General features: G+C 31.9%; 1 protein-coding gene across 2 annotated transcripts; it reads left to right on the forward strand.

Annotated features, from left to right (window-relative positions):
* Positions 1 to 991: 991 nt before the first annotated feature.
* LOC126750241 (uncharacterized) lies at positions 992 to 27075 on the forward strand. Of its 2 annotated transcripts, none has more exons than XM_050459790.1 (8): positions 992 to 1309; positions 14315 to 14390; positions 14445 to 14669; positions 14717 to 14924; positions 21922 to 22034; positions 22095 to 22212; positions 25759 to 25935; positions 25987 to 27075. In XM_050459790.1, coding segments are annotated over exons 1-8 (1095 nt in total). In that variant the 5' UTR covers positions 992 to 1307; the 3' UTR covers positions 26163 to 27075. The 2 variants fall into 2 exon arrangements, with proteins under 2 accessions (XP_050315747.1, XP_050315745.1); XM_050459788.1 differs by lacking the exon at positions 992 to 1309 and adding an exon at positions 11679 to 11719.
* The last annotated feature ends 207 nt before the right edge of the window (positions 27076 to 27282 follow it).

Raw genomic sequence — 27282 nt, forward strand, 5'->3', positions numbered from 1 at the left:
AAATATTTTTTTAATGTTAATATGAGTTTTTGTTACCTACCCTTACGTTGTTATTTGCTTCTGATCCATAATGAAATAAGAAGCTTGACCCATATGTTATTATATTAATGTACAGATGGAGACCAAGGTATAGGGTAAAATTAAATTAAAATTAACCAAATTACCTAAATTATAAATTTACGCTAACGTTATCATTTGTATTAATGACGGATTGACAAAAAAAAACTTAAATAAATGCCATAAGGTTTGAGTTTTTTAACCTAACCTAATTCATCAATCAATCTATTGAAGAACTGTTGAAAATTAGCTAGTAAGCGAAAATACCTTTTCTTTTTTTAAATTGTATCACATTTTTCAACTTGATGATACAGCAAATTTTATATTCTTATTAATAAAATATACAAGCGTAACTATTCTTTATAATAAAAACCCTAGAGTTTTGTTTGATGATGCGTAATTTCAAAAATATGGTTAAGAATACTAATCTACTTAAGAATAGCACATTATTAATAAAGTATAAGCTATACTTATTTTAAGTTTAGTTACTTCTAACTAACAATACAATTTAAAAACTTGTATCAAAAGATTACTATTCCTAAATAAAGCTTTTATGCTATTGTAATAATATTTGCAAACGGATTCTGCGGAGTATCGCTATACTAAGACAAAGATTATTAATATTTAAATAAAACGTATTTTTGGCATTGAATTAACACCAATACGTTTTCTGGAATAAAATTAGTTGTTATTGCGGATATATGAATCTAAGCTTATCTTCAGTCAAGATTATTAGTCTTAGTTATAGTGGAGACACCCTGTATATACGCAAGTAATACCACTGCATCTCGCAAATGCATTCGACCGCATCGGTGCATATATTTAACGAGAGAAAGATCGATCGAATCGATTATATTTATGCGATTGTATTTTCGAGCATGTCCGGCGCATAAAACGATTATCCTCGCGAAACTTTCAAATGTTCCCGCCTCATTCTTACAACAGATCAGTCAGTACCGACTATAGCTAGCACCTTTGGAACAGGTGGTAACTTTTTACCAAGAGATCGAGTTATATACGTTTGCGAGAGCGGCAGTTCTCCGATTCTCGCGAGTCTCGGGTTGACCTTTCGCTGTTTTGTTCTGTTGTTGGTTATAATATAGTTAGTTGATTTCGCTCGCGATCGCGCCTGTTGTTCCGTGATTTTTTTGTCTTTTTCTTCGCTTCGTTTGCTCGCCAGGATGGTAGTTTTTGTTTAACCTACCGATTTCCATTCTGATTATTTTCTCGTCCCCATATTGAGAAGAATCATGTAAGTAAAGAAACAATACCTACATGATGTTTTACTAAAATCATAACAAACTAGATTAAGGAGTTGTTCTGCGGACGCAATCGTTTGTCTTGGAATAAATGAATTTTTAGTGGGGTTTTAATGGGATTTACACTAGGATGGACGTTATTTGAAAATAAACCTTACTGTCGACGAAACTGGATCGATACGAAAACAAAGAGAGGTGCGACCTAGTTTTCATTTATAGAATGGCCCTTTGTGTCCGCGGGTTTCCATAAAAAACGCAACAAAAGTTTTAACATTAATAATAAATTTTTCCAATAAGTTCAATTTAATTTTTTTTTGTAGCGAAAGTTGTCCAAAAATTCGTCACCTCTTTACATCTTTAATATTCCAAATACCTTGGACCTACGAATTCTAATCACATATTAAAATATATAACTGTATAATATACAGGTTGTTAGAGGGTTAGATGCTGATCCTTAGGTAATTTTAAGAAAAAAGTTCAAATAAAGCTAATGTCCTAAACTCCCTGCTGTTGTCACCCTTTTTATTTTAGGGAACACTGTATGAAATTTTTAATAACTATTTTTTAAAACTGCGAAAGAAGTACATATACACACAAAATTAAAGATGATTTAACCCCCGAGCACAGACCATAAATTAAATGGTTAATATAGTTGTTAATTCTGTGAGAATTTAATAGTAGTGGTTACCCAAGCAATACACGATAATTAAATAAACGTTTATTTTTGGTTTACACCAGATGCACATGTTTGGTTAAACTTCAACTATAAATATCGGATAAAATGTTTGCTGATTATTTTCTACAGTATACTCACACCGTCATAGTGTTAACGTCCCCATACTCATGCATTATCTGCATTCGATACCCATATCCCTCACCTTCACATAAGAATATCTGATATATTTATTAAATTCTCATCCTTGAATATTAACAAGGGTCCTGGACCAGACGGTGTGCCTACTTTATTCCTAAAAAATGTAGCTTTAATCTCTCCAGACCCTTATACCACATATTCAATTTGTCCCTTTGAACTGGAATGTTCCCAGACTATTGGAAAAAGAGTTTCCTAAAACCTATTCATAAGTCGGGCGACAAAACCAATGCTACCAACTATCGTCCTCTCACTATACTCACACTCAGTGCAGTTCTCAAAGTTTTTGAAAGCTTAGTATATGACATCGTTTCCCCCCCTTCTTGAACCTCTACTAACTGATCAGCAGTTTAGATTTAGACCACGCAAATCTACAGAGCTGAACCTTCTTACTCAGGTGGACTTTTTGTTGGATGCCTTGGAGAAGGGATATCAAGTGGATACAATTCACACAGATTTCTCCAAGGCATTCCATAAGGTACCTTACAACATTTTATTGCATGAATTAAAAATGATTAGTATTGATGAACCTTTATTGTCCAGGTTCAAGAGCTATTTATCTGATCGTACCCTGATTGTTAAAATTGGTAATTTTCTTTTTAAAACTATTCAGGTATCATCTGTGTGCCGCAAGGCTCGCCAGAAATTGAGTTGTATAATCGAGTCCCCTAATGATTGTGACATATTACAATATGATCTAAATAATTTGGTAGTTTGGTGTGAATGAAATGGTATGGAACTTAATCCGGCTAAATGTAAAATAATGACCTTTTGTCGTTCTAGAAATACTATTAATTTCGGCTACAAGAGCGGTCGCTATACCCTTGAAAGAGCTCTTCTTTTTAAGGATTTGGGTGTCACTTTCGATACAAGTTTACAATTTTCTCATCACTTAGATAATGCTATCAATAAAGCTTTCCGCATGCTTGGTTTTGCTAGGAGATGTACTCAAGACTTCACAAGTATTGCCGCTTTGAAAACACTACTGTGTCCTGGTCCGTCCTAATCTATAGTATGGAGTACGCTATATATCTCCTTTCTATGGGGTACCTACATAATGATGCTCTTCAACTAGTTAAACAAAAATTGCATATAAATTAAATATCTTGGATAATTACAATGATGCAGATATACTTGATATGCTACATATGGCTCCCATCCGCCATAAGAGGAGGGATCTTATTACTTTTTACAATATCCTTACATGGGAAATCTGGAGCTTCAGAGCTACTCCGAAAAATCAATATTCATGCTCCACTAAGAACTAGAGCCACTGATAGCTTTTATTACCCAATGCGCCGTACTAACTATGGTCTTAATAACTTCCTCACTAAAACAATGAGATTAGCAAGCCAACATCATGATATTGACTTTTTTGAAACTTTAGTTTTAGTAAGCTTAGGTTAGATGTTATTAATTATTATTACTTAATGATTTTCTATATTTCTGTATATTACCTATATTATGTATTACCGTTGTGAATTTAAAAGTTTAACAAAATTCTAATTATGCTTTGCCCGTTTATATAAATAAATAAAGTGTCCGCGTGATATACGTTGAGGAGTTTAATATTATGTTAGGGTTTGTTCACGTTTAATATTTAAGGTTTATTACATGTTAATAATATACAATTATTATTTTATGAAAAATTAATGTTTAAAAGTATGGCATATTGTATACTATTTAAAGGCGTTTATAAAATGCGTTTAATAAAATGAAATTTTTTTTTAATTTAATCTGCAGATATGCTTTATGCATCAGGGAGCATTTCTCGACGTAGAAAGAAAAAAATTAATCTTTATTAATGGCCTCTATAAGGGATTTATTGTAAATATTATTTAATAAAAAAAGTAAACTACTCCATTTATGGCAAATTTGTATTCTTGAGTTTTTTTATTTGTATTTCTTATTTGGTTTATTTATTGTTTCATACACATTAATGCATTTCCTATTTTTTTTAGACTTACACTATAAGATATAGACGTGTATGAAAAGTCTATCGTATCCACATTGGCATATATGTGATATCGAGGTCATTTTATCACATATTTGAGGTGTAGTGATCATGTGTAAAACTAGCTATGTAAATTTCTTGTCAAATTTTTTTAAATGCCGAAATTTTCGTTCTTGTGTAAACAGAATCGTATATCATATACGTATATTTTACAGTTTAATAAATACACCTTGATATACGGTTGATAAATATACCAATAGAAATAGGAGATATACAGGGTGTCCCAGAAAAAAGTGTCAAAGGATGGCGCAGAGGTAGAGCACTCCTCGGGGAATCCGAATCACACCGTATCTTTTTTGTTTTGTTTAGGAGTTATGATTTTGTTGTGATTTTTCAGTATTTTCACCTTCTTAGCTAATTTTCTATAATCATGGTAAATAATGCCTGATTTTTTATTTAAATATTTAGTTAAAACTTGGGCCTAACTAACATGAAAACGACTAGATCTACCAATCAAAATCATGCGCTCAAAAATAAAAATAAATTGCTTTAAAAAACAAGAGGGAAAAATGTCCAATAAAATTAAAGGCATTTTTCATTAAAAAAAGGATCATACAGGGTGTCATTGAAAGGGTGTAAAAAAATTCGGGGGGTGATAGTACTCCTAAAAATTTAAAAAAAAGTTCCTATAACTATAGGGTGGAAAATGCATATTAAGGGAGTTAGGGGCACTGAAAGGGTAAATTTAAAAAACGGTTTTTTGAAATTGTAGGCTTAAAAAACGAGATAAAATTTCGAAAAAAAATCCTCTGCCATAAATTTTGACCCAAAATCAAATGGTGATACTGAAAAATAATTTGGAAAATCGGAAAGGGTAGTTTTTGCAAGGGTAGGGGGTTAATTCGTGAATAACTTTTTTTAGGTTATTTTCTTCGCAACGTGGGTTCATTTTTTAAAAACTACATACTTTTTCCTACAAAAAAGGTACTCTTGTTGCACATCGCCCAGAACGATGGTTTTCGAGAAAATTGAAGGCAAAAAGTTTGCTCTGATGGGCTGCTAACTGGTTAAACAACATAAACTTATGAAAGTTATGGGGTTTCAAAAGTAAACAAGTAGTTATTAAATAATTAATTGAAAAATCTAAATTTCATGATTTTTAAAACATCGTATTGCTTTAAAAAAACGAAATAAACCAATTACCAAAATTCCTTATTAAATGCATACTTATTTGATTCATTAGCCTAGTTTACACCGCGAGTACCAAATATTCAATACGCGGACCCAATCCCCTTTTTTTGGCAAATATTTTATGCACGGATGAAGCTGGGTTTACAAGAAATGGAATTTTCAATTACCATAATACACATCACTGGTCCGATGAGAACCCTCATGCTGTTGTGGAAAGTCGACACCAAATTCGATTCTCAGTTAATGTTTGGGCGGGAATTCTTGGCGATAGACTTATTAGACCATTTTTTCTACCCCCGAGGTTAATTTGACACCTTTTGAAAAGTCGCTTGTTATTTATAATAATAAACATTTTAGGCTAAATGGTCAAAGTTACCTTAATTTTCTAATACATGATCTACCAGCACTTTTGGAGGAAGTTCCCATAGCACAGAGGCAGATCACGTGTTTTATGCGTGATGGTGCACCAGCTCATTTTCCGCTAGCGGTAAGGAATCATTTAAACCAAGTTTTTGAGAGGCGTTGGATAGGACGTGGTGGTCCACAAGCTTGGCCAGCAAGATCACCAGATCTTAATCCATTAGATTTCTACTTCTGGGGCCACTTGAAAACTTTGGTTTACTCAGTGCCGATTAATACTGAAGAGCAACTACGTCAACGCATTATCGACTGTTCCAATCAAATTCGTACAACCCCAGGGATATTCCACAGGGTACGCAGATCATGGAGAAGAAGAGCAGATGTCTGCATTGAAATGAATGGTGGTCACTTTGAACATTTACTATGAATGAATTAAGAAATGCATTATTTTAATAAGGAATTTTGGTAATTGGTTTATTTCGTTTTTTAAAGCAATAAGATGTTTTAAAAATCATAAAATTTAGATTTTTCAATTAATTATTTAATAACTACGTGTTTACTTTTGAAACCCCATAACTTTCATAGGTTTATGTTGTTTAACCAGTTAGCAACCCATCAGAGCAAACTTTTTGCCTTCAATTTTCTCGAAAACCATCGTTCTGGGCGATGTGCAACAAGAGTACCTTTTTTGTAGGAAAAAGTATGTAGTTTTTAAAAAATGAACCCACGTTGCGAAAAAAATAACCTAAAAAAAGTTATTCACGAATTAACCCCCTACCCTTGCAAAAACTACCCTTTCCGATTTTCCAAATTATTTTTCAGTATCACCATTTGATTTTGGGTCAAAATTTATGGCAGAGGATTTTTTTTCGAAATTTTATCTCGTTTTTTAAGCCTACAATTTCAAAAAACCGTTTTTTAAATTTACCCTTTCAGTGCCCCTAACTCCCTTAATATGCATTTTCCGCCCTATAGTTATAGGAACTTTTTTTTAAATTTTTAGGAGTACTATCACCCCCCGAATTTTTTTACACCATTTCAATGACACCCTGTATACAGGGGGTGATTCGGATTCCCGAGGGATCCTGTACCTCTGCGCCACTACTTGACACTCTTTTCTGGGACACCCTGTATATAATAGTTAATTTAAAAACTGTATTTTTGAACCTAGTTAATGAAAAGTTGTCTAAAGCCAAAAAAAAACTTAAATTATTTAAAGACTTATTGACTTAAAAAACTAAATTTCCAATTATTTACACTAAAATATGACACAACTACTGCTATTTTCGTAGCGGTACCCCTTGCTTTAGAGAACTAAAATACGGTTTTTCACGTTTTACTCAAAAACCTTAAGGATAAGAAAAGTATAGATACAGAAACTAAAGATTTTTTCTCACCTATAATTTTCTTAAAAAACATTTTTTTCTTAGGCAATTACTTTCTGTAAAAACCCGTTTTTTATTTCATTTATCACCCACCCCACACAACTTACCAGTAATACATTATTTTCAAAAATCAAAAAATTGTTTTCCAAAATAATACGCATAAATAGCAGCTGGTTTCGTCGTTAATATCTAATCTAATAACCCAGTTTGTTTATTTAAATTTGATATAATTATATACAAATATGTATATTAATAAATATTTCATACAAAAACAGTGCTATTAAGTTGGATATTATGGACAAAAAACGGTGAATTTTCAAAAGAATTTCTTACTGTGCAAATATTTGGGGTGGACGGGGGGGGGGTAAGGGTTGTGTCGATAAAAAACAATGTTTTTGCAGAAAATATATATTCAATATTTAATTTAATAACACTGTTTATTTAAATTTGATATAATTTTAGATATAAATATTTGGTATAAAAACAGGGTTATTAGAACGGATAATATGGACGAAAAACAGTGATTTTTTTAAAGAATGCCATCAATTATTTGAGGTGTAGCAATCGAGTTTACTAACTAGATATGTAAATCCCGTGTCAATTTTTTTAATTGCCGAAATTTTCTCCCCTTTTTAAACAGAATCGTATATGATATACGTATATCAATCAATCAAAACAAAAAACTTACTAAAAAATAGTTGAATACATATCATTTTTTTAACGATAATATATTATGTGTTGCTTGGGTAGGTTTTAATTTAATTGTGATGTCGTATTATTAATAATAATAATAATAACAATCTTTATTTAGCAAAATCTGCTACATAAAAATAAAATACATAGTAATGGATTTAATATAATATTAAAAAGCAATAAACTAAAATTTAAAACCAAAAAATAAGGATATTACAATAATAGTACTGGTATGAGGCTGAACATGTTTAAGATTATGTATTCACATATGAGTAGGAATATAAAAAAAGGTAAGAAAAACAAACATATACAATGTAAAAATAAAATCATATAAATAAAATATTAAGCTAAACGTAAAAGAATAAATAATAACACAGAATAAAGAAAAAAAAGACAAATACTAAAAATCTAGAACAAATTTTCTCAAGAGCCTTTTAAACACGTTAAAACTATCAAAGGATTTAAATCTAGCCGGTAACCTATTGAATTCTATTAAGCCCCTATATAATAATGACTTGAGCAACTGAGTTGTATTACATCTGTCAACTAGAAAATCTGTTCGGTTGTGAGTAAGATAATTGTGAACATCATTAGATGTTTTAATTTAAAAATAAACAGACAAACATTAAACATTATTCTTTGGTTCACAGACAACATACCTAGGACGTTTAACATAGACACAACTGGGGTATAACGATTACGTTTAAGGATCAGTCTCATAGCTCTATTTTGTATTATTTCAAACTGGTTTATTATATATTGGGGTAAATTAAATAATAATGTCGAACAGAATTGCAGATGGGGAAGGGTAATAGCATTATAAAGCATTAGTTTTGTATGCATTGATAGATTTTTTCCTATGCGTGCTATAAATCCAACTTTCTTTGAAAACTTTCTCATTATGTAATAAGCATACGCATGGAAGTTTAGGCTTGCGTCCAATATAGTCCCTAAGTATTTTATTTCCTTTTAAAAAAGAATTTTTTCTCCATCTACAATAATGTCAATGTCCACCAGGCTTAATCTTGATTTTCTGTTAAACACACAGAATTTTGATTTATTGGTATTTAAACTCAGTTTATTGTGGCAGAGCCAGCTAAATAAGTTAGCAAGATCAGTGTTTATATAAGATACCACTTCATTAAGATTTTTACCAACTGTGTAAATCATCAACAAACAAAACAATTTTACATTTTTTGAACACTGTGCCTTGCGGTACACCAAACATAACATCAAGAACACCAGACAAACAACTAACATACTTAACACGTTGGACTCTGTTACATAGATAAGATTTAAACCAGTTTAAGACTGTACCCTTAATTCCTAATATTTCTAATTTTTGAATTAAAATATTCCTATCAATGGTTTCAAAAGCTCTTTTAAAGTCTAAAAATACGGCTAAAACATAGTTATCACTGTCAATGGCTCTGAGAAAATTATCACAAATATCGAAAGCCACTGATTCACAAGAGTAATTCTGACGGAAACCTGATTGATTGGAAACGATTATTGAATTTTGGTTGCAAAAATCAACAAGTTGCTCTTTTACACAGACCTCAAGGAGCTTTTCATAGGCATGTACGGTGTTAATGGGTCTGAATTCATTGTGATTAATGGTGTTTTGTACTTTTGGAACAGGAATAACAGTAGATAGTTTCCAGGACTCTGGAAACATACCGTTGCTTAAAGAACTGTTAACAGACGGTCACCTACAGCATAAGATACATCAGACAGCACAGCCTTGGATATACCACTCTCACCTCCTCCTACGTTTTTCAGATTTTTTAGAATTTCTTTCATTCTTTTCATTGAAATTTTTTTAAACTCGGAAAAGATCTTATTAGGTTCAGGGGCCCTGGTAAAATGAGTTATCATATTTGGAGATTGTGGAGTATTTTGAATCATACTGTCGATACTATCTACAAAATATTTATTAAATTTTTGTAGAATCACCACTTCTTGATTTACCAGTTCGCCTTCAAAGTTTATTTGATTGGGCACTGTTTGACTTTTACCAGGTAGTAGAGTCTTAAGATTTTTTCATAATTCCTTAGGGTTGTTTTTGTTTTCATCTATGCATTCTGCATAAAATTTTTCCTTCTCTACTCTAATTTTATTAACAATAATATTTCTTTTTACCTTATACTCATCCCAGGCACACACCTATAAAGAACAGCCCTTTTGTATAAAATATCCCTTTCATGCATAAGGTTTTTAATGTCAGACGTTATCACATATTTTTGCTTTTGGATAATCTTGACTTTATGGCACATTTGGTCTAACATCGTCTTAATATTCCCAATCATAGAGTCTGCCAGCAAATTTATATCAGAACTATCCTTGTTCCAGTCAATAGCAAGCAGCGTTTCCTGTAGATGATTAGAAATATAATTTTTAAAAGATCTTTGATAAATCACGGTATTAACAGGTGGTTTTTCTTGCTGGTTAAATAAAATAGATATAATTGAGTGGTCACTGATATTAGGGGTCAGATGTACCTTACGTGCCAATTGCTTATCATTTGTAATAATAAAATCTATTAGAGTTTGGCTTGTATGAACTATTCTGGTGGGCTCTTTCACTATTTGTGCAAATCCTTTTGAATATATAAGATTTTTTATTTCATTGCCATAAAAGGTATGTTTAAGAAGGTCAAAATTAAAATCGCCAACAATAATGTTAGTATCATTAAAACTGCTTACTTCATCTAAATATTCTTTGAGGAAGTCTAAACAATTGGCGTCATATTGGTTTGGTGGATGACACAACACTGAACACAAATACTTAATATTACACACAGATTCCAAGGACAATAACCAGACACAAGAATTAACAAAAAGGACACTTTTCCTTCTATATCTAATATCAGATCTTATCAAAGCCTCCTGTTCTACTGTTATTACTGTTACACTGTTCCAACTTGTACCCATCTATGTCCAGCTCCCATGGTTCGACATCAGGTGTTATGTGAATCTCACTCAAAAGAACAACTTTAGGCCTCCAATCGTTAACCAGCAAAATAATATTATCCTTATTATTCAAATAACCTTGACAATTAAAATAAATAATGTTGGAGTTTAGTACAATATTAGAGTCTAGTTGCTATTTTATGTACTTATTACGTTGAATTTCTTCTATTCTCTTATAGGATTCACATTTATTCACATCCCATCAAACATGATTGAATGTACAAGTTGAGACCATATTTTTCGTTAGACAACACACAATTTACACATTTAACAAAATTCACATTAACATCGTGGTTTCCACAACATTTTGCACATACTTTGTTCTCTTTACAATCCTTAAGTAAATGACCATATCGACAACATCTAAAGCATCTCCGAATTCCATACTCGTTGAAGACTATACAGCGGTTCCATCCGATATTCATTCTTTCTTTTTCGATAAAAACACCATACGTAGTAGCATCAACCTCTAGGACCATGCTAAATTTTTTGTTTAGAATATTCGATTTCTTTACAATTTTTATTTTCTTTTTTTGGTAATTAGGTTGATCCCGTATAATAATAATAATAAAAAAGATAATGAAGATATGAAAGCAGAATTTCGAGGAGACCACACATTCGGGTTTTACTTTCAAGTACTTTTCATTTATATCAGGATTTTCATGGATTTATCAGTTCAGATGAAAATCTTGGCTCGAAGTCTCATATACAACATCCATCCAGATTGTCAGGTATCCTAAGGTTCTAAAAAGAGTTTTATTCATAGACGATTCTTTGGATGTTACTGGACTGAGTTGTACTGAACAATTTATAAGATATAATTGTGGTTTGTGGTTAAAAACATTCAAATTTCTATTGAAAACTTACCTCTTACCGTTTTTTTTGACAATGTCAGATTTTTCCAATAATTTTATCAGAAGATGTCAAAGCATTTTTTGATTTGAAAAGCCTCAGATTCATCGGAAAAAACTGATGAGGTAAGAAACGTTTACACTGCTGCAATGCCGCTTAATTTATTTGTATACATTCGTCTATCCAAAACGTTTGGATGAATTTAATGCATAGTGACTGATTTCAATCCTATGTAGAGGAAGTTGGAACTTAATGCATATTTTAAAAATAAATTATGTTCTTTTGTTGCTTACATCTGTGCGAAAGCAACAAACGTTAATAAATAACAGAAACAATGGGACACCGTCGATAATATTTCGCAGGTGCTAGTCTCGCCTAGAAAATTAAAAACGGCGTAGGTTTACAACAACAACAACCCAGGTGTGTATCGACTTGAAATATTAATTTATATTTTTGTTTAAGTGTTTATTAAATCAGATGACAACGGTGATTTTTTTTTTTTACATTTAAATAGATATTCAGTGGCGTTGCAGGTTTGTTCATAGAAAAGCAATGGATAGAGATAATGTATGATAAATCATGCAAGCAGCAACAGAAATGCATAGAAATTATAGTTATACACCATGAAAGCAAAACATTTTGAGAAGAATAGGGGAAAAATGAAGAAAGTCAAAAATTAATGACTAGAAAATACTCACTGAAACTGAAAGTACAAAAACTTGTGCTCAATATACAGGGTGCATGTGCAATAATTGGTAAAAAAGAATGGAGTAAGTAATATAAAAGTATACAGTAAAAACTGTAACATCCTTTCTCTGCTAAAATTCTTATATTCAGATTCTACACAGATCACTCCAAGCCAAATAACACCGATTCAACAGGAAAAAAATAATTAATTAACATCATTCGAAGGAAAACAACTTAAATTTAGTTAGCATATATTAGCATCGTAATTAAGAGGTCTTAAATTTATATATAAACATATAATTGCCTATTTAATCGCTTGGCTAAACATTTTTTTTTTCAAATTTCGCTACGTCGATGTCCATACGCACATTTCATTATTTTAAACTTCCCCCTGTATACATACTAACGAATTACATAAATATTCATGAAAAGGGAAATGAATTGATAACACCTCAGTGCTGACGGTCTCGTTTAATAATAGACCGGTGCCCGTGGACGTGTCGTTTTGTTTTCATCGATTATGATCTAAAAACTAGAACTTGCAGTACTAGTTTCCATGGTAGTAGTACGTGCAAGGAACGACAATATTATGTTACACGGAATCGGGGACATTTTTTAACAGTGGCGCACCTTGTAGAGGCGGATTTGCGTTCTTTTAATTCGCTTTGAAGGAAGTTTTTACTCTTAAACCAATGAATGAACGTTTCTTACTAGTAGTATTATTATAGTAAAACTAAAAAATATAAGTTAATAACAAAATCCTGCATTCTTTCCAAATAAAACGGTGTATCAAGTTTAACGCTATCATTTATACAGGGTGTTTATTACACTGTTTATTTGAAAATACCCCTTTTCACACTTTTTTCTTTCTACTTTTTAACTTTTTAGTGGCACCACCTAGAGCAATATGGCTTATAGACGGTTTGTAGCCTGTAATAAGAAGAATGTTTTCCAATATCAACCGTACTTCCAAGTAAAACCGTTTTTGAGTTATGAATTTCTTAACATTTTTTTACTTTGGAATTTAATTGTGCGCACCCTGTAGGTCACAGATAAACCACAACTTGAGCTAATGCGCCATTCATTTTAGTACAACATACTAAAATCAAATTTTTTAACTTTTATTAAAGTGCACTAAAAGTACTATTTTAAAATTACTTTTAGTGCACTTAAATGTACTAAAATTACTTTAAATCGCTTAAAATCACCCTATACCGGTTATTCTCAAGGCAAATATGGCCGCGTCTCCATGGCAACGAGAACGGGGGATTTTCGCCGAAAAAGGACCCTTTTCATAATCCAAATTTAACTACTAAGACCGATTGGAATCGGTCCAGAATTAGTGTTAATCTGTTCTTAAAGCTTTCTACTATTTTTCTATGTATAAATCATAAGGTAAAAACCTTTTTTTATACTCTAAAACATCGTGTGAAAATGGTCGATTTTGACGTCTATGCTCAATTTTAATGGCGTCTTTTACGGAAGTCTTGACAACGTGGCGTCAAAGCGGATAAATTGGCTCGAACATGTTTCCTAATTTCATTGATAAAATGCTTAAAATAGCTTAATACTTCCAGAAGTTGGTATGGAAATATTCAAAAGACTCTGGACCATCCGAATACGTGCATATCTCTAATCAAATCAGGTTCGTTTAGCCGTGATAATTCGGCAAGTTTTGACGTTTAAGGATTTACCGTGTATTATCATATTATTCATGAGACACAGTGGACCAATACAAGGCATTTTGCTAGACAAAAATTACGATACAGTGGGTCCTAATGAATATACATAATATTATTTTATGTGGGATTTTTTTTTACTTTTTTTGTTATTTGTCTGATTTCATTGAAATCTCGGGGTTCACTTAGGATATAATTATTAATTCATTGCAAATATTTGAAATATTAGGTTTTAAGGTCACGTGCCTATCAAAACTTTTTTTTCTATTGGTCCGATTTCATTGAAATTTGGCATTTAGGAAGTTTTGAAAAATCATAAAAAAGCTAAAATCCATTGTCGTGTTTGCCTTTCAGGGTTGTTATGCTGCACACATTAACCCTAGTATCTTTAGGATACTTGGCAGCAGTTAGCTGTGAGCGAGAACACAAGGTATAATAAACAACTTTTCCAACTCCACACGGATGTAGCACACATTTATCCTAGGTCCACAACATAGTTCTTTACCCAGAAAGGCACTCCTGGTGCCAAACCACCCCGATCCAACAAGTAGTTTCATCCCCCGGCTACAAATCGGTCACGATCCAGAACAATGTCTGCGTGGGAGCGTGTTTCAGTTACTCCATACCAAAAACCGAACCAGCAGAACCGGGAGAACTGATCGGTCCATATTGCGACAGCTGCCAGCCATCCGAGATTACATGTTATCATGTATGATATCTTAAAAATAACTGAATTGTTCTAATCATTAATTTTAGGTTAATCTACAAGCGGAAGACAGCAACCTAGAGGTACCAAAGGTACTTCAAAAACGCGTCGAGGTTATTATGAACTGTAGCTGTCAGAGTTGCGATAAAGTGCGTAGTGAGGATTGCATTAATCACACTAATAGTATTGAATTGCCGTTGAGTTTGTATGCGGATCCGGAAAGTTTGAATAGGTCCAGTGAGGATAATATTCATCCAGGTAATTATTAAAACCCTTACAAATCTTTTTCTCAAAGTACTCACTAGTCACACTTCCCAGGGTTTTTAAGGTTAAAAATTTTATGCACTAAAAGTAATTTGGTATATTTGGTTTTTAATATTTGTTCGGTAGTAGAAAAAATTTTGAATATTACACGCGTGTAAAATCGCCTTTTTTATTCTTGGGAATTGACATGACAAATCCTTAGAACATTAAAATACTAGAATCAGGGCGCATTTTTGAATTCAGCAGGTTTTTTTATGGATTCCATTAAATGATTGACAGATTGACAGCTGCTTCACTGATGACGTAAAACAGCTGATTTGTGATGGAACATCGAACGATGAAAAAAGAAACGCTTTTTTGTATTGCTGTGTTTTGATTTGACTTTTCAGTTGATTTTCAAATTTATTTTTCCTCCTTAGATTTCCTCTTTGTTGTTATGTTTTAATAGGACTTCACGTAACGTGCCAGGGTGCGAAAAAATATTACCCTTATGCCCTTGCACCTTGCACTTTGTAAGAAAAATCTTTATCTTGTCTGTTTGGTCAAATCAAACATTATTAAAAAAAAAAATAAAATGTCAAAGTCAACGTCAACATTTCCATCACACCATTCCACCAAAACGAGAATACGATGGACCAGTGATTGCCATCAGCCAATTGATGGACCCATCATATAATAAAGAAACGTGATGTGATGGAAAGCAGATAATTTAGAAACGCAAATAGCAAATTTTGCTTAAGCCGTGGATCGACTGCTAAATTTAAAAACGCGCCCTCAGTAACCCACAACTTTGTTTGAGTCAAGGAGACTGGATATAAGGACCCTAATCTTCCCAAATGAGGTGACGTATACGCAAAAGTGAAGGATTGCGGAGTTCGCAAAGTAGCCGCCTCGGCGCTGTTGGTCAGAAGTGTACCTCGATCTGATTGGTCACTCTGCACGTTGCTTTTATTTCACTCAAACGTCAATTTGACGTTTTCAAAAAGAGATTTTTGATAACAATCGTTTTAAATTCATTTTTAATGGGGATAAGGTGTTGTAACGTTTGCGGTTGCACGATCGGCTCTCGGTGCTATTGGAAAAAGAGAAAAAGGGTTTTAAATCTTTTTAAGACCCCACATAGATCAGTATAGTATTATATAACTATGAATTAATTTTTCGTATTCATCATATTTATATGTTTCGAATTTTATACACTAAAAACTGTTTCGCATGAATTTCGCTTGTGCAGGATATAAATGAGTGGCGAGTAAGTATTTGATTACATTAAAAAAGCATTCATGTATGCAAAAAATGCACTTTCCTAAAAAAAATATTGTCAGGATAGGTATGTAGTGAAGTAATCGATAAGAACACTTACCAGACACGAAGGCAACTTTACGAAGAATGGCATGTTCATTACTTGAAAATGCCGAACCAGGAAATGGTAAATCATCCTCGTAATTTTTGCTTTTTTTACTGATAATGCAAAAAAATATACAGAGTGATAATTTGAATACGAACAGCATTTAATATAAATTAGGCGCAACACGTCAATTTACATATCAAGGAGCACAATTTTTGAGGCATTTGTTGTCGTATTACTTTCAACCCTCTGCACCTACCTAGTGCACCTACCCCTAACATTTTAAATGGCAACCCTTATTTTTTTTACCATTTTTGTGTTCCTCATAAAATTCTACAAAAACTGCGTTTATTTAATTTTTTCGTGGATTAATTTCACAAATGAGTAAAATGTTTTTTATGTACATGTAAATAATTTAACTCCGTGAACAATTATGATAATTATAATGAAATACTGGAAATCTTACATTTACTACTTTATGAATGGGTTAAAATCTTCAAAATGGGTTATTATAATACTCTCCCTTTGAAGTTGGCACCCTGTATATATGAGGTAGTGAGTTCCAAAAGTTACCTTATCCAAAAATCTAATTTTTTGGGAAATCACAAAAAAGCTGCATCTTTTAATCTGAAAAATAAATTTATCCACTGGTATTAGAGATATTTAAATAAATAAAATAAATAAGAATAGTATTGTTACAAAAGCATGAATAAGAAAGAAGCACTAATCAACTATGATTATAAATGATAAGGATAGCTGTTATTCCTATTATTACGAGAAAAAAAAACTTAAAATTACAAAAATATAAGAACGTCATATTTCTTCAAGGCAATTGGAGTGTTTTAGAAAATCCTTTCAAGAAATTTGAAAAATAAACATAAAATGAAAACATCAATCATTTCTGTAAGCAAACCATTATAACTCCTTTACATGAATCCTCAATTTACCCTGATTTTCATATGGTAAGCACTCAGCTTTATGCCAAAAAAGAAAAGCAAAAAATGATAAAAGATTACACAGAAAAAATTATATAAAAAAAACAAGAAGGGAATTAAATAAGACAACCGAGAAAACTGACAGACAATCAGAAAATCCCAAATAAAATTGAAAATAAAGTGGGTAAAAAGACGATTTTGGGGTGTTTCCAATACCGTACTATTTCTGCTAAGTTTTACATGCTCTATTTCGCTGGAAATATTATTTTTTATTTCAGGCATTGGTAATTTATATCTAGACACCGCTTTGAAACAACGGTATTTAAATGTCAGTAATTTATTTAAAATGAACCAGAAAGAGGCGAAAAATTGCATTAGATGTCGGAAATAAGAAATTAAATGAATTAGTCAGAATTATTACAAAAAATTACTTTAAATTCCTGAAAAAAAAACGAAAAGTTAGAGTCAATTTTCATTCCAGGGAGATGAGGAAAGTAAAGTATGTTATTAAAAAACGAAATCCAAAGATTTTAACTACTAAAGTATCTGCTTCAAAGGGTATTTTATTAAGTCTCTTGATTCGTTCTTGAGTACCTCCATGTAATATTTATTGCAATTTATTAAGTTATTGCCAATTCACTCCAAAATATTGCTGCAGCAGCTTATCAATCACTTTTAATTTCTCAGGTTTAACTGAAACTCTCCATGGAAGATTATTTGGCACAAAATGAAAATACTTGTCATTCTTAAGAAATGACATGAATTTTTGTGAGTAACCTGCTACAAACTACTCTGTTAATTTTTTTTTTAAAGAAAATCATTCTTTTTTCTGCAGTAAACTGAAAATGTAACTGACTGGGCTATTTGACATTTGCTGCAACAGAATATTTCAAATCACACACTTTGACATCTGGCCCCAAAAGTTTTACTTGTCCATATTTGGACAAAATGACAACGTATTCCCGTGGTTCAATGTTTATGTCGTTTTTTTCAATACAATTGGACACTATCGGGTTTTGATAATTGAGCCAGAATGCCTATCATTGTTATGTTTTTATTCTGGTCTGGACAGTCGTTGAAAAAAAATTTTTTTTCGAATCTACTCAAAGATTGGTTGCACACTATGCATGATTGAAACCCTTATAGCGCTGATCTTCTGATCATATGAAAATGCTGATTGTTTTGATGTTCTAAATATTTTTGTAATGTCCCTCACAAATAGTCATGTTATGCTGATTGCCTAGAATAGTATGCTCACTAATCTGGATCTTTTGGCAAGACCCAACTTCCTTGACAGTCAAAAAAAGACTACAGCTCAGCTTTATTTCTTAAAAACTTGTGAAATGCTTTGGCTTTTATCTTATGTTCTATATGTTTGGCAATAGCCTGAGCTTTTTTTTGGTCCTTAAAATATTTAATTTGTGACTTTATTTTCATGCAATCGCTTGCAGGACTTTTAAAATATATATAAGCCATAAAAATATCCCAAAAGTGACATGTTACTTTGATTTGTACTTCTGTTTGGTTATTAAATGTCCTCCATAATTTTTTAACGCTAAAATCGCTACTCTCTAATAGTGTGTTCCCGGGTATAATGACTCGATGCATTTTAGAGTTTAAATAAATATTAACTTTTTTGTTTGGATGTTTTCTTTGATCTAGTGTCGCACCCCTGCGCCCTTCCTTAGATGCTTGTCCAGTGGCTTGATGTCGTTTGCATACATTTTGTATTCTAAATTTGGAGTTACCGATAATTGGTCGCCATCTTCTGGGAAGATTTTGTGAAGTGTGTTTCAAATTAAAACTGTTTTGTAAAACCTTTTCAGTGTGTAAAATTCTGCATAAAATCGCCTATAATCGAAATAAAATGAATTAGTCAGAATTATTACAAAAAATTACTTTAAATTCCTGGAAAAAAAGAGTCAATTTTCATTCCAGGGAGATGAGGAAAGTGAAGTATGTTATTAAAAAAACGAAATCCAAAGATTTAAACTACTAAAGTATCTGCTTCAAAGGGTATTTTATTAAGTCTCTTGATTCGTTCTTGAGTACCTCCTTGTAATATTTATTGCAATTTATTAAGTTATTGCCAATTCACTCCGAAATATTGCTGCAGCAGCTTAAAATCCCTTTTAATTTCTCAGGTTTAACTGAAACTCTCCATGGAAGATTATTTGGCACAAAATGAAAATACTTGTCATTCTTAAGAAATGACTTAAAACATCCTAAATCGCTTTTTGTGGGTAACCCGGCACCTACAAACTACTCTGTTGTTTTTTTTTAAAGAAAATTATTCTTTTTTCTGCAGTAAACTGAAAATGTAACTGACTGGGCTATTTGACATTTGCTGCAACAGAATATTTCAAATCACACACTTTCACATCTGGCCCCAAAAGTTTTACTTGTCCATATTTGGACAAAATGACAACGTATTCCCGTGGTTCAATGTTTATGTCGTTTTTTTCAATACAATTGGACACTATCGGGTTTTGATAATTGAGCCAGAATGCCTATCATTGTTATGTTTTTATTCTGGTCTGGACAGTCGTTGAAAAAAACATTTTTTTCGAATCTACTTAAAGATTGGTTGCACACTATGCATGATTGAAACCCTTATAGCGCTGATCTTCTGATCATATGAAAATGCTGATTGTTTCGATGTTCTGAATATTTTTGTAATGTCCCTCACAAATAGTCATGTTATGCTGATTGCCTAGAATAGTATGCTCACTAATCTGGATCTTTTGGCAAGACCAAACTTTCTTGACAGTCAAAAAAAGACTACAGCTCAGCTTTATTTCTTAAAAACTTGTGAAATGTTTTGGCTTTTATCTTATGTACTATATGTTTGGCAATAGCTTGAGCTTTTTTTGGTCCTTGAAATATTTAATTTGTGACTTTATTTTCATGCAATCGCTTGCAGGACTTTTAAAATATATATAAGCCATAAAAATATCCCAAAAGTGACATGTTACTTTGATTTGTACTTCTGTTTGGTTATTAAATGTCCTCCATAATTTTTTAACGCTAAAATCGCTACTCTCTAATAGTGTGTTCCCGGGTATAATGACTCGAGTTTAAATAAATATTTACTTTTTTGTTTGGATATTTTTTTGATCTAGTGTCGCACCCCCGCGCCCTTCCTCAGATGCTTGTCCAGTGGCTTGAAGTCTTTTGCATACATTTTGTATTCTAAATTTGGAGTTACCGATAATTGGTCGCTATCTTCTGGGAAGATTTTGTGAAGTGTGTTTCAAACTAAAACTGTCTTGTAAAACCTTTTCAGTGAGTAAAATTCTGCATGAAATCGCCGTATAACTTGCATTGGAAATTTCCTTTCTTGTAAACACAAGGCGGGTTCTGGTAATCCTCTGGGTCACCTTCTGTAAATAATTTTAAAACGGGTTCTATTAATAATTAATTAAAGTATTTTATTAAAAGAATTTTCAATAAAATAATATGTAAATAGGAATTATTTTTTAGCTTATTTGGCATGCAAGCAAATACGGAAAAAATCAACATTCAAAATTGTTTTGACTGTAAGTAGAGACAATATTATCAACATTTTATTATCTTTTTTTATCTTAAGGAACTTTTTTCAAGACCTCGCCTTCCTTTCCGTTCATTTAATGTAGGAGTACCAGAATCCATTAGTTACACAAACTTAACAATATTGTTATTAATGCTTAAGAATGGCTTTTTTACATGCTTTTATTATTAAACAAAAAGTATTTATGTTGAAGACGTGCAGCATGCGATAACGAAATGATGAGAATTAGGGCCAAATTTTGACAGATAAGATGAGCCTGATGAAGAGCCTGCGATGAAGTTTTGCTGCCAACACCTACAAGAATAAAAAGAGTTTTGAATATATTATAAAATTTCATGATAATAAATCTAAGGGATAAAATAAATGTTGGTATTAATAAAGTTTTAAGGTTATGCAGAGATAATAATAACGACCACACGCGGTGTTTTTATGCACAAATTTAAAAAATGATAAAACTATTTTTGGAATTCAATATGATTTATTGATTATTATATGATAAGTTATAAGTTATAATAAGTGATGATATGTGAAATTAATATTTGTTTAATACAATAAAATTATGCAAAAACGTTTAAAATTCTTCTCAAAACATGAATTGTTAAGAATTATATGAAATATTTAACTTATGTAAAAATGCTTCTTATTAGGTAAGTAATACCTATACTCTAATGAAATGCGTTGAAAAAACCCATAAATAGTTCATAAACACTTATAACTATTTATATTAAAGCATACTTTATTATTAATAAATATTTAACATTCATTTTTGACGACGCCACTGGTAGCGATTCCTTGTCTCCGTGCCATCGAGCGACGTTGCCATGTCATTACCTTTTTCTTTAAAATACATGATCTACCTTCATTTAACGTTGAACATAGACTTCATTAAAGAGTATCTTATCATAGGAGGAACAGTAGTATAGTTTTGTGTCTATCAAATTAAGTGACAAATTTTTATGATATTATAAGGTGTTTTTTTTTGCAATTTCTACATAAGCATTACGCATCAGAGATATTGCAAGCAAAAAACTGCCCATAGTTCCCCGGTATGCTACATTCAATGTTCTAAAGATAAAATTCCCATTCATAAAAAAACGATCATTTTACACACTCATCACATAAATAACTTTATTGGATCGACAATAATTTAATATTTCTCAGATCTAATTGATGCACAAAACTCACAAAAGCAGTACATCGAAAACGACACAAAGCTAAAAAACACCTTGAAGAAATGGTTCGAGACGTACCAAAGTGAAAACAGCGATAATAAGGTGAGTAAATATAAATAGGTGTGATGACTCAAACGACTAATATTATTAGGTGTGTTTTAGAATGCGGAAATAGCAGATCTAAGTTTAGATATCGCCAAGAAAAACGAAAAAATCAACAAGGATTTGGAGGGTTTGCCGAAGAGTTTCGGAGTTGAGGGTGCGTCCAGTCACCAAAAAGGTAACAAGAGACATTTGTGTGTTTAGCAATTTGTAATTTTGACAAAACAGTTCCAGGCTTATCTAGAGCTTCCAATAATCTATGGTCTCAAGTTTTTTCATGGCTTTACCATAAACCTTATAGGGTAGGATCGCCCAAGAGTATGCACCTAATTAATTTTGTTTAATCAAAACTCTTTAAACTGTTTTAAACCAAAACTTTATTTAAAATATTATGGGCTATATATTAACGTACCCTTAAATATAGACCAAACGATGAGTTTTAACACTGAACGGAAATATGAAGAACATCCTTGGTACCCTAAGAGTACGCAAAACAAAATATTGCCCAAAAAATTATTATTATATGTTTTTATATGGCTTAATAAAAGCAACAGTTAAAAAACTTAAGAACATAACTCGCATAAAAATTGCCCACAGCCGAAATAATTTAAACAGTCCTCATGCCACCAGTTTTCACAGGAATTGCACTTTAACCAAAAAGATGTAGAATAATGTTCAAAACACCCAGCAAAAATTGTAGGGTCGTTAATGTCAGCTTTTTTTTCTTTACTAAAACACCAGGTTCGCTATTTTGCTCATCAGAATCCGCCAGAACTTTTGTTTTTGCGCCCTTCTTTATTTTCTTTCCATCCGTTTCTTGTAATAAACTGTCTTTTTAAGAACTTGACCATAAAATTTCGGATTTTCTTGACTTGTTTCTTCTTACTTGCACCTGAGTTGCTTTCGGAAGTGACCAAATTATTTTAGGTATAACTCGTGAAACACTTGAACCGGGCTTACATTGTTCAACCACTTTCTCAAAAGTAGTTGCTAATTGTGAACTAGGCATTCTAGTTGCCTTTTTTCGAGCAATTTTTGATGTTGTATCCGCAAGAGTACTATTATTCTCTTTATCAGATGAGTTATTGATAGGCAAACGGGTTGCTTCAATTTCCGATTGTTTTTCTTGAACCACCTCCAGTTGCGGTCTATCTGTGACCTCCGATGGCGCAAAGTCTGCATCACTGAAAACGTTGGGATTATATGGATATATTCCTGTGCAGCTAAAAGATTTTTTGAAAATTTGGATAGTGGCTGCTTTGGAATAAGCAAAATGGAAAAGACCCGCCGTTTCTTTTAATGTAATAGCACGCCCAGAGTTGATAACCATCCCTTTATCACATTCATTTGAAAAAGCCCTTTTTAAAGGAAAGAAAAATCCCCTATCCAATGGTTGAATCTTATGAATCGCATGGGGCGGTAAAGTTAATAAAGTTATAAAATTACTTCACTACCTTTGACACGGTTTTCTTGCCTTTTGTAGCATAAACTTTAGGAAGCTTATTTATGACGGTAGATAGTCCCGTTTCATCCATATTAAAAACTTTATGTGGTGGGAATTTTAAATCTTCGTACACTGTTTTTAAGTTTTTAAAAAATCGTTCGCATTGAACTCTATTAAATGCGATTGCGCCACCCAGACTATATTTTTCCGAAGCTCTAAGGCATACATTATTTCTTAATGCAAAATCTTGCAGCCAATGCTTTCCCGCCATTTTATTTTCAGTATTAAACCTATGCGGAATTTTGTTTACAATGGCATATTGAAACGCCATTGACCTGACGTCTTTCATACGCAAACCATAAAACATTGCATTCAAATCTTAAATATGGTCAGCTAACTCCCTTTCTTGCTCTTTTAAAAATATGGGTTTGAACCTACCTAGACTAGAAGGAACAGGGCCCTAAAATAAAAATAAAAGAACGGTTTATTTGTATCTTAAAAACATAAAATCATTATTACTTCTCGCAATCTTTTTCGTAATGACTTATTTACATCAAGATCTTTTACTCTCTCCTTTTGAAATACGATCTCTCGCCTCATCAAGCATTTCTTGAGTGAATTTTAACGTTCTGTTACTCTTACGTTTGTATTTACGAATCATGAAAAACTAAAAAAAAATTATAGAAAATAAAACCTATATCGCATAAATCCATGCGTACTCTTTCTTAAGAGTTCGCATGCGTACTCTTTGGGTGCGTACTCTTAGAACTCAGACGCAAAAACTTCCAACATTTTAAATACAAATTTAGACAACCAGCAAAACTTCGATTTTTGCCTGTAAAAATGGAGTGAAGACATCATTATTTATGATAATATTAAAGTTTTTAACCGAAAAAAAAGTGTGTCTCATGTCACTTACCTTAGGAATCTCAAAAATTACAAATAAATACAGAAATTTTTTTTTTGGGAATAATTTGATGTATTAATTGCAAATGGCCAAGAACAACACTCACGCTTTTCAGACGGCTGATAATGAACTGCTGACCAAATGACAACTGAAAGAGTTGGATAAGTATGGAAAAATGGCGACTGCGTACTCTTGTGCGATCCTACCCTATGTTAACATATTCTTTTGAAAATTTTTGTTGTTTTTAAGATATAAGTATTTTGGCAAACTAATTCAGAAAATTAAGAATTCATTTCTGATTTTTAAAAATATCATATCACCCTGATCCATAGCATCCAATGGACCTTAATTAAAAACACTTAGAATGTCTCATCAAGTTTTGCAACTAACGTATCATGCTTTTCCAGAGTTTTATCGTAGTTCCATTGGGAATTTTGAAAGTGAGATTCAGAAACTTCAGTATTTTCCTTTAACTGTTGGAAATACGACTGTAACACAAATGTTTTAAAATATCTCTATTTAAAGACTATTTGCTGTTGTTAAAGATGTAGCCAGAAAAACGATATCCAGAACTCTCATCCGATTTTTGCTTTTGGAAATATTGTCTCAGAATTATCCAAGGCTTTGTCATAAAAGCTTTTAGATATCTCGTTTGAGTGTCATTTTTTAACCGAGAGGTCAAACTCATACCTCTTCTCAGCTTAAGTATTTTACTCCTCTTATTAAGTTCTATCAGAGCGATAAAAAGACTCATAAGTTACAAATATAACTGGTCGGCAGATATGATATATTTTCACAATTCTTAGAGAAAAATTATTTTATATTTTCTTTATATATACATATACAGGGTGGTCCAGTTTATACGTCATTAGTTTTAATACGTGATAAAAGAAATAGACTTTTATTATAAAATTTTTCTTAGAAATATTTCCGAACGCCCGATTTTTTTTTTTTTATAAATTTTGGTAACATTTTAGCAGATATTTCTAAACATTTAAATTAAGATATCTTAAAAACAGTGCCTTAAATCAAAATTTTGCAAGAGTAACTTTTTTTTCCATATTAAATGGAGAACCTAATAGTTGACTTCTTATAAAAAAAAATTTATATCGCCTCGCAGTTTTGAGGCAAAAAAGGACCAAGTCCCTCTGTATGTTACGCCACTGGTAATTTTTTTTTAAATTGGCTTCATCAGTAATTGACAATTCACTACAATAACCTGCATGCGAAATTTAATCAAAATTGAGCTGGTAGTTTAAAAGTTTAATTAATGACGTTTAAACTGGACCACCCTGTATATATATTTTTTTTATTTAGAGTTACTTTTACCAATAATTATCTTCTTCACTGACCAACAAATAATTCCCCATTAGGATCCCACATTGGCATGGGAATATCCCACCATCCAAACGACGTGGTCGACCCAGACACCAAAACCATCACCGACGAAGTGAAACCGACCCACCATAGCCACCACCACAATCACCATCACAGCAAAGATTCCAGCGAGCATCATCACCATCACCATTTAGGCGAAGAACAACATTTAGGTGAGCATATTTTCAAAAAGAGTTCTTCATAATTAGGATTATTATTTTTAGGGTTGAGCGTTGAACATCTGATAAAGGGCCCTCATGGTTCCATGGTAGCCGCCCCTACGGAGATAAAATTACATATAGACGGTGACACCCTTAAGCCGAACGATGAGGGTTTGGTGGTTGAATATGAGAATCACCATCAGAAGCAAAAAGTGGTTGATTTGGTTGGAACTGATTAAGATGGGTGTTCTTTAAAATGTCTTTAAAGGGTTTTAAGTGGCTATTGTATATTTGGTTATTTATTAGGTTCTTCGAGGGCTTTCATTTGTAAAATCTGTCATCTTAAGATGCCCTATTTTGTCTAAATATTTAAGACAAGAACATTTATCTGGTTTATATCGTTTACTATTTTTATTACTTTTATAATGAACATATTAAAGATGTCTTAAAAATGTCTTTAATTCATTATAATATAAGAATTCAAACTTTTAAATACTTTTAGAGCAGTACCAATAAAGTCATAAAAATTCTTAGATATGAGATGAAGAGATAGATACAGAAAAAAATTAAAGAAAGTTGGTCAACATAATTATCTTCACTCTGCTCTGAAGTTCATACGGACCTCAATGATTCTTCTATTTGGCCGTTTTTTGTTTCTTTTTATGTACGGCCCCTAAAACCTTTAAAGCACATTTTAAAACACTTGTTCTAACATAAATAATGTACAAAAACTCGTTTCTATAAAATACAAATTGAAGTTTTAATATTCCTAATCCAACTGTTATTTTTTTGTACTAATATAGATCTATTTAAACTTATGTAAATATGAAGAGGACGAAATTTGGCTGTGTAGGTTATACTGCATAATAAATACGTAAGATTTTGTTACTTTAAAGTCTATTTTATTCTTTGTTATAGGTCTTTATAGTCTACTAGATAGTGAATTTATAAATGTATAATAATGTCTTGCAATTGAGCATCTATTAATAAAGTAATTTAGCTCAAGTTTTAAAGTGACATTCTAATATACATCAACAATTGTTAACTTGGTAAATTTAACCTATTTAGGCTCTGTAGATACGTAGTATTCTATTCAATTAAAATGTCTGTTAATGAAACTTTCCCAATATAACTATTAGTTATTTGAAACAAGAGTTTTAATATACCCTACTTAATTTACATGTTATTTAAGTTTACTGCCATTTTTTTAGATACGTACCTAAGAGCGACAAGGGGATGTAATAATGAAAATTCAACTCTTTTCTTGTATATCCTCTTTTAATTTCTATAGTTATCTTGGTCTTTTGGAAATTGCATTACACCTTACAATTACATCAGTAACAGATACTATACAGGGTG

Source organism: Anthonomus grandis, chromosome 2 (genome assembly GCF_022605725.1).
Source record: "Anthonomus grandis grandis chromosome 2, icAntGran1.3, whole genome shotgun sequence".
Lineage (NCBI taxonomy): Eukaryota > Metazoa > Arthropoda > Insecta > Coleoptera > Curculionidae > Anthonomus > Anthonomus grandis.

Bases quoted from the DNA above. Each gene is read 5' to 3' on its own strand.
- LOC126750241 (XM_050459788.1), top strand. The intron at 22,035-22,094 runs GTGAGTAAATAT...GGTGTGTTTTAG, and splicing joins GTGAAAACAGCGATAATAAG to AATGCGGAAATAGCAGATCT. The intron at 22,213-25,758 runs GTAACAAGAGAC...ATTCCCCATTAG, and splicing joins TGCGTCCAGTCACCAAAAAG to GATCCCACATTGGCATGGGA.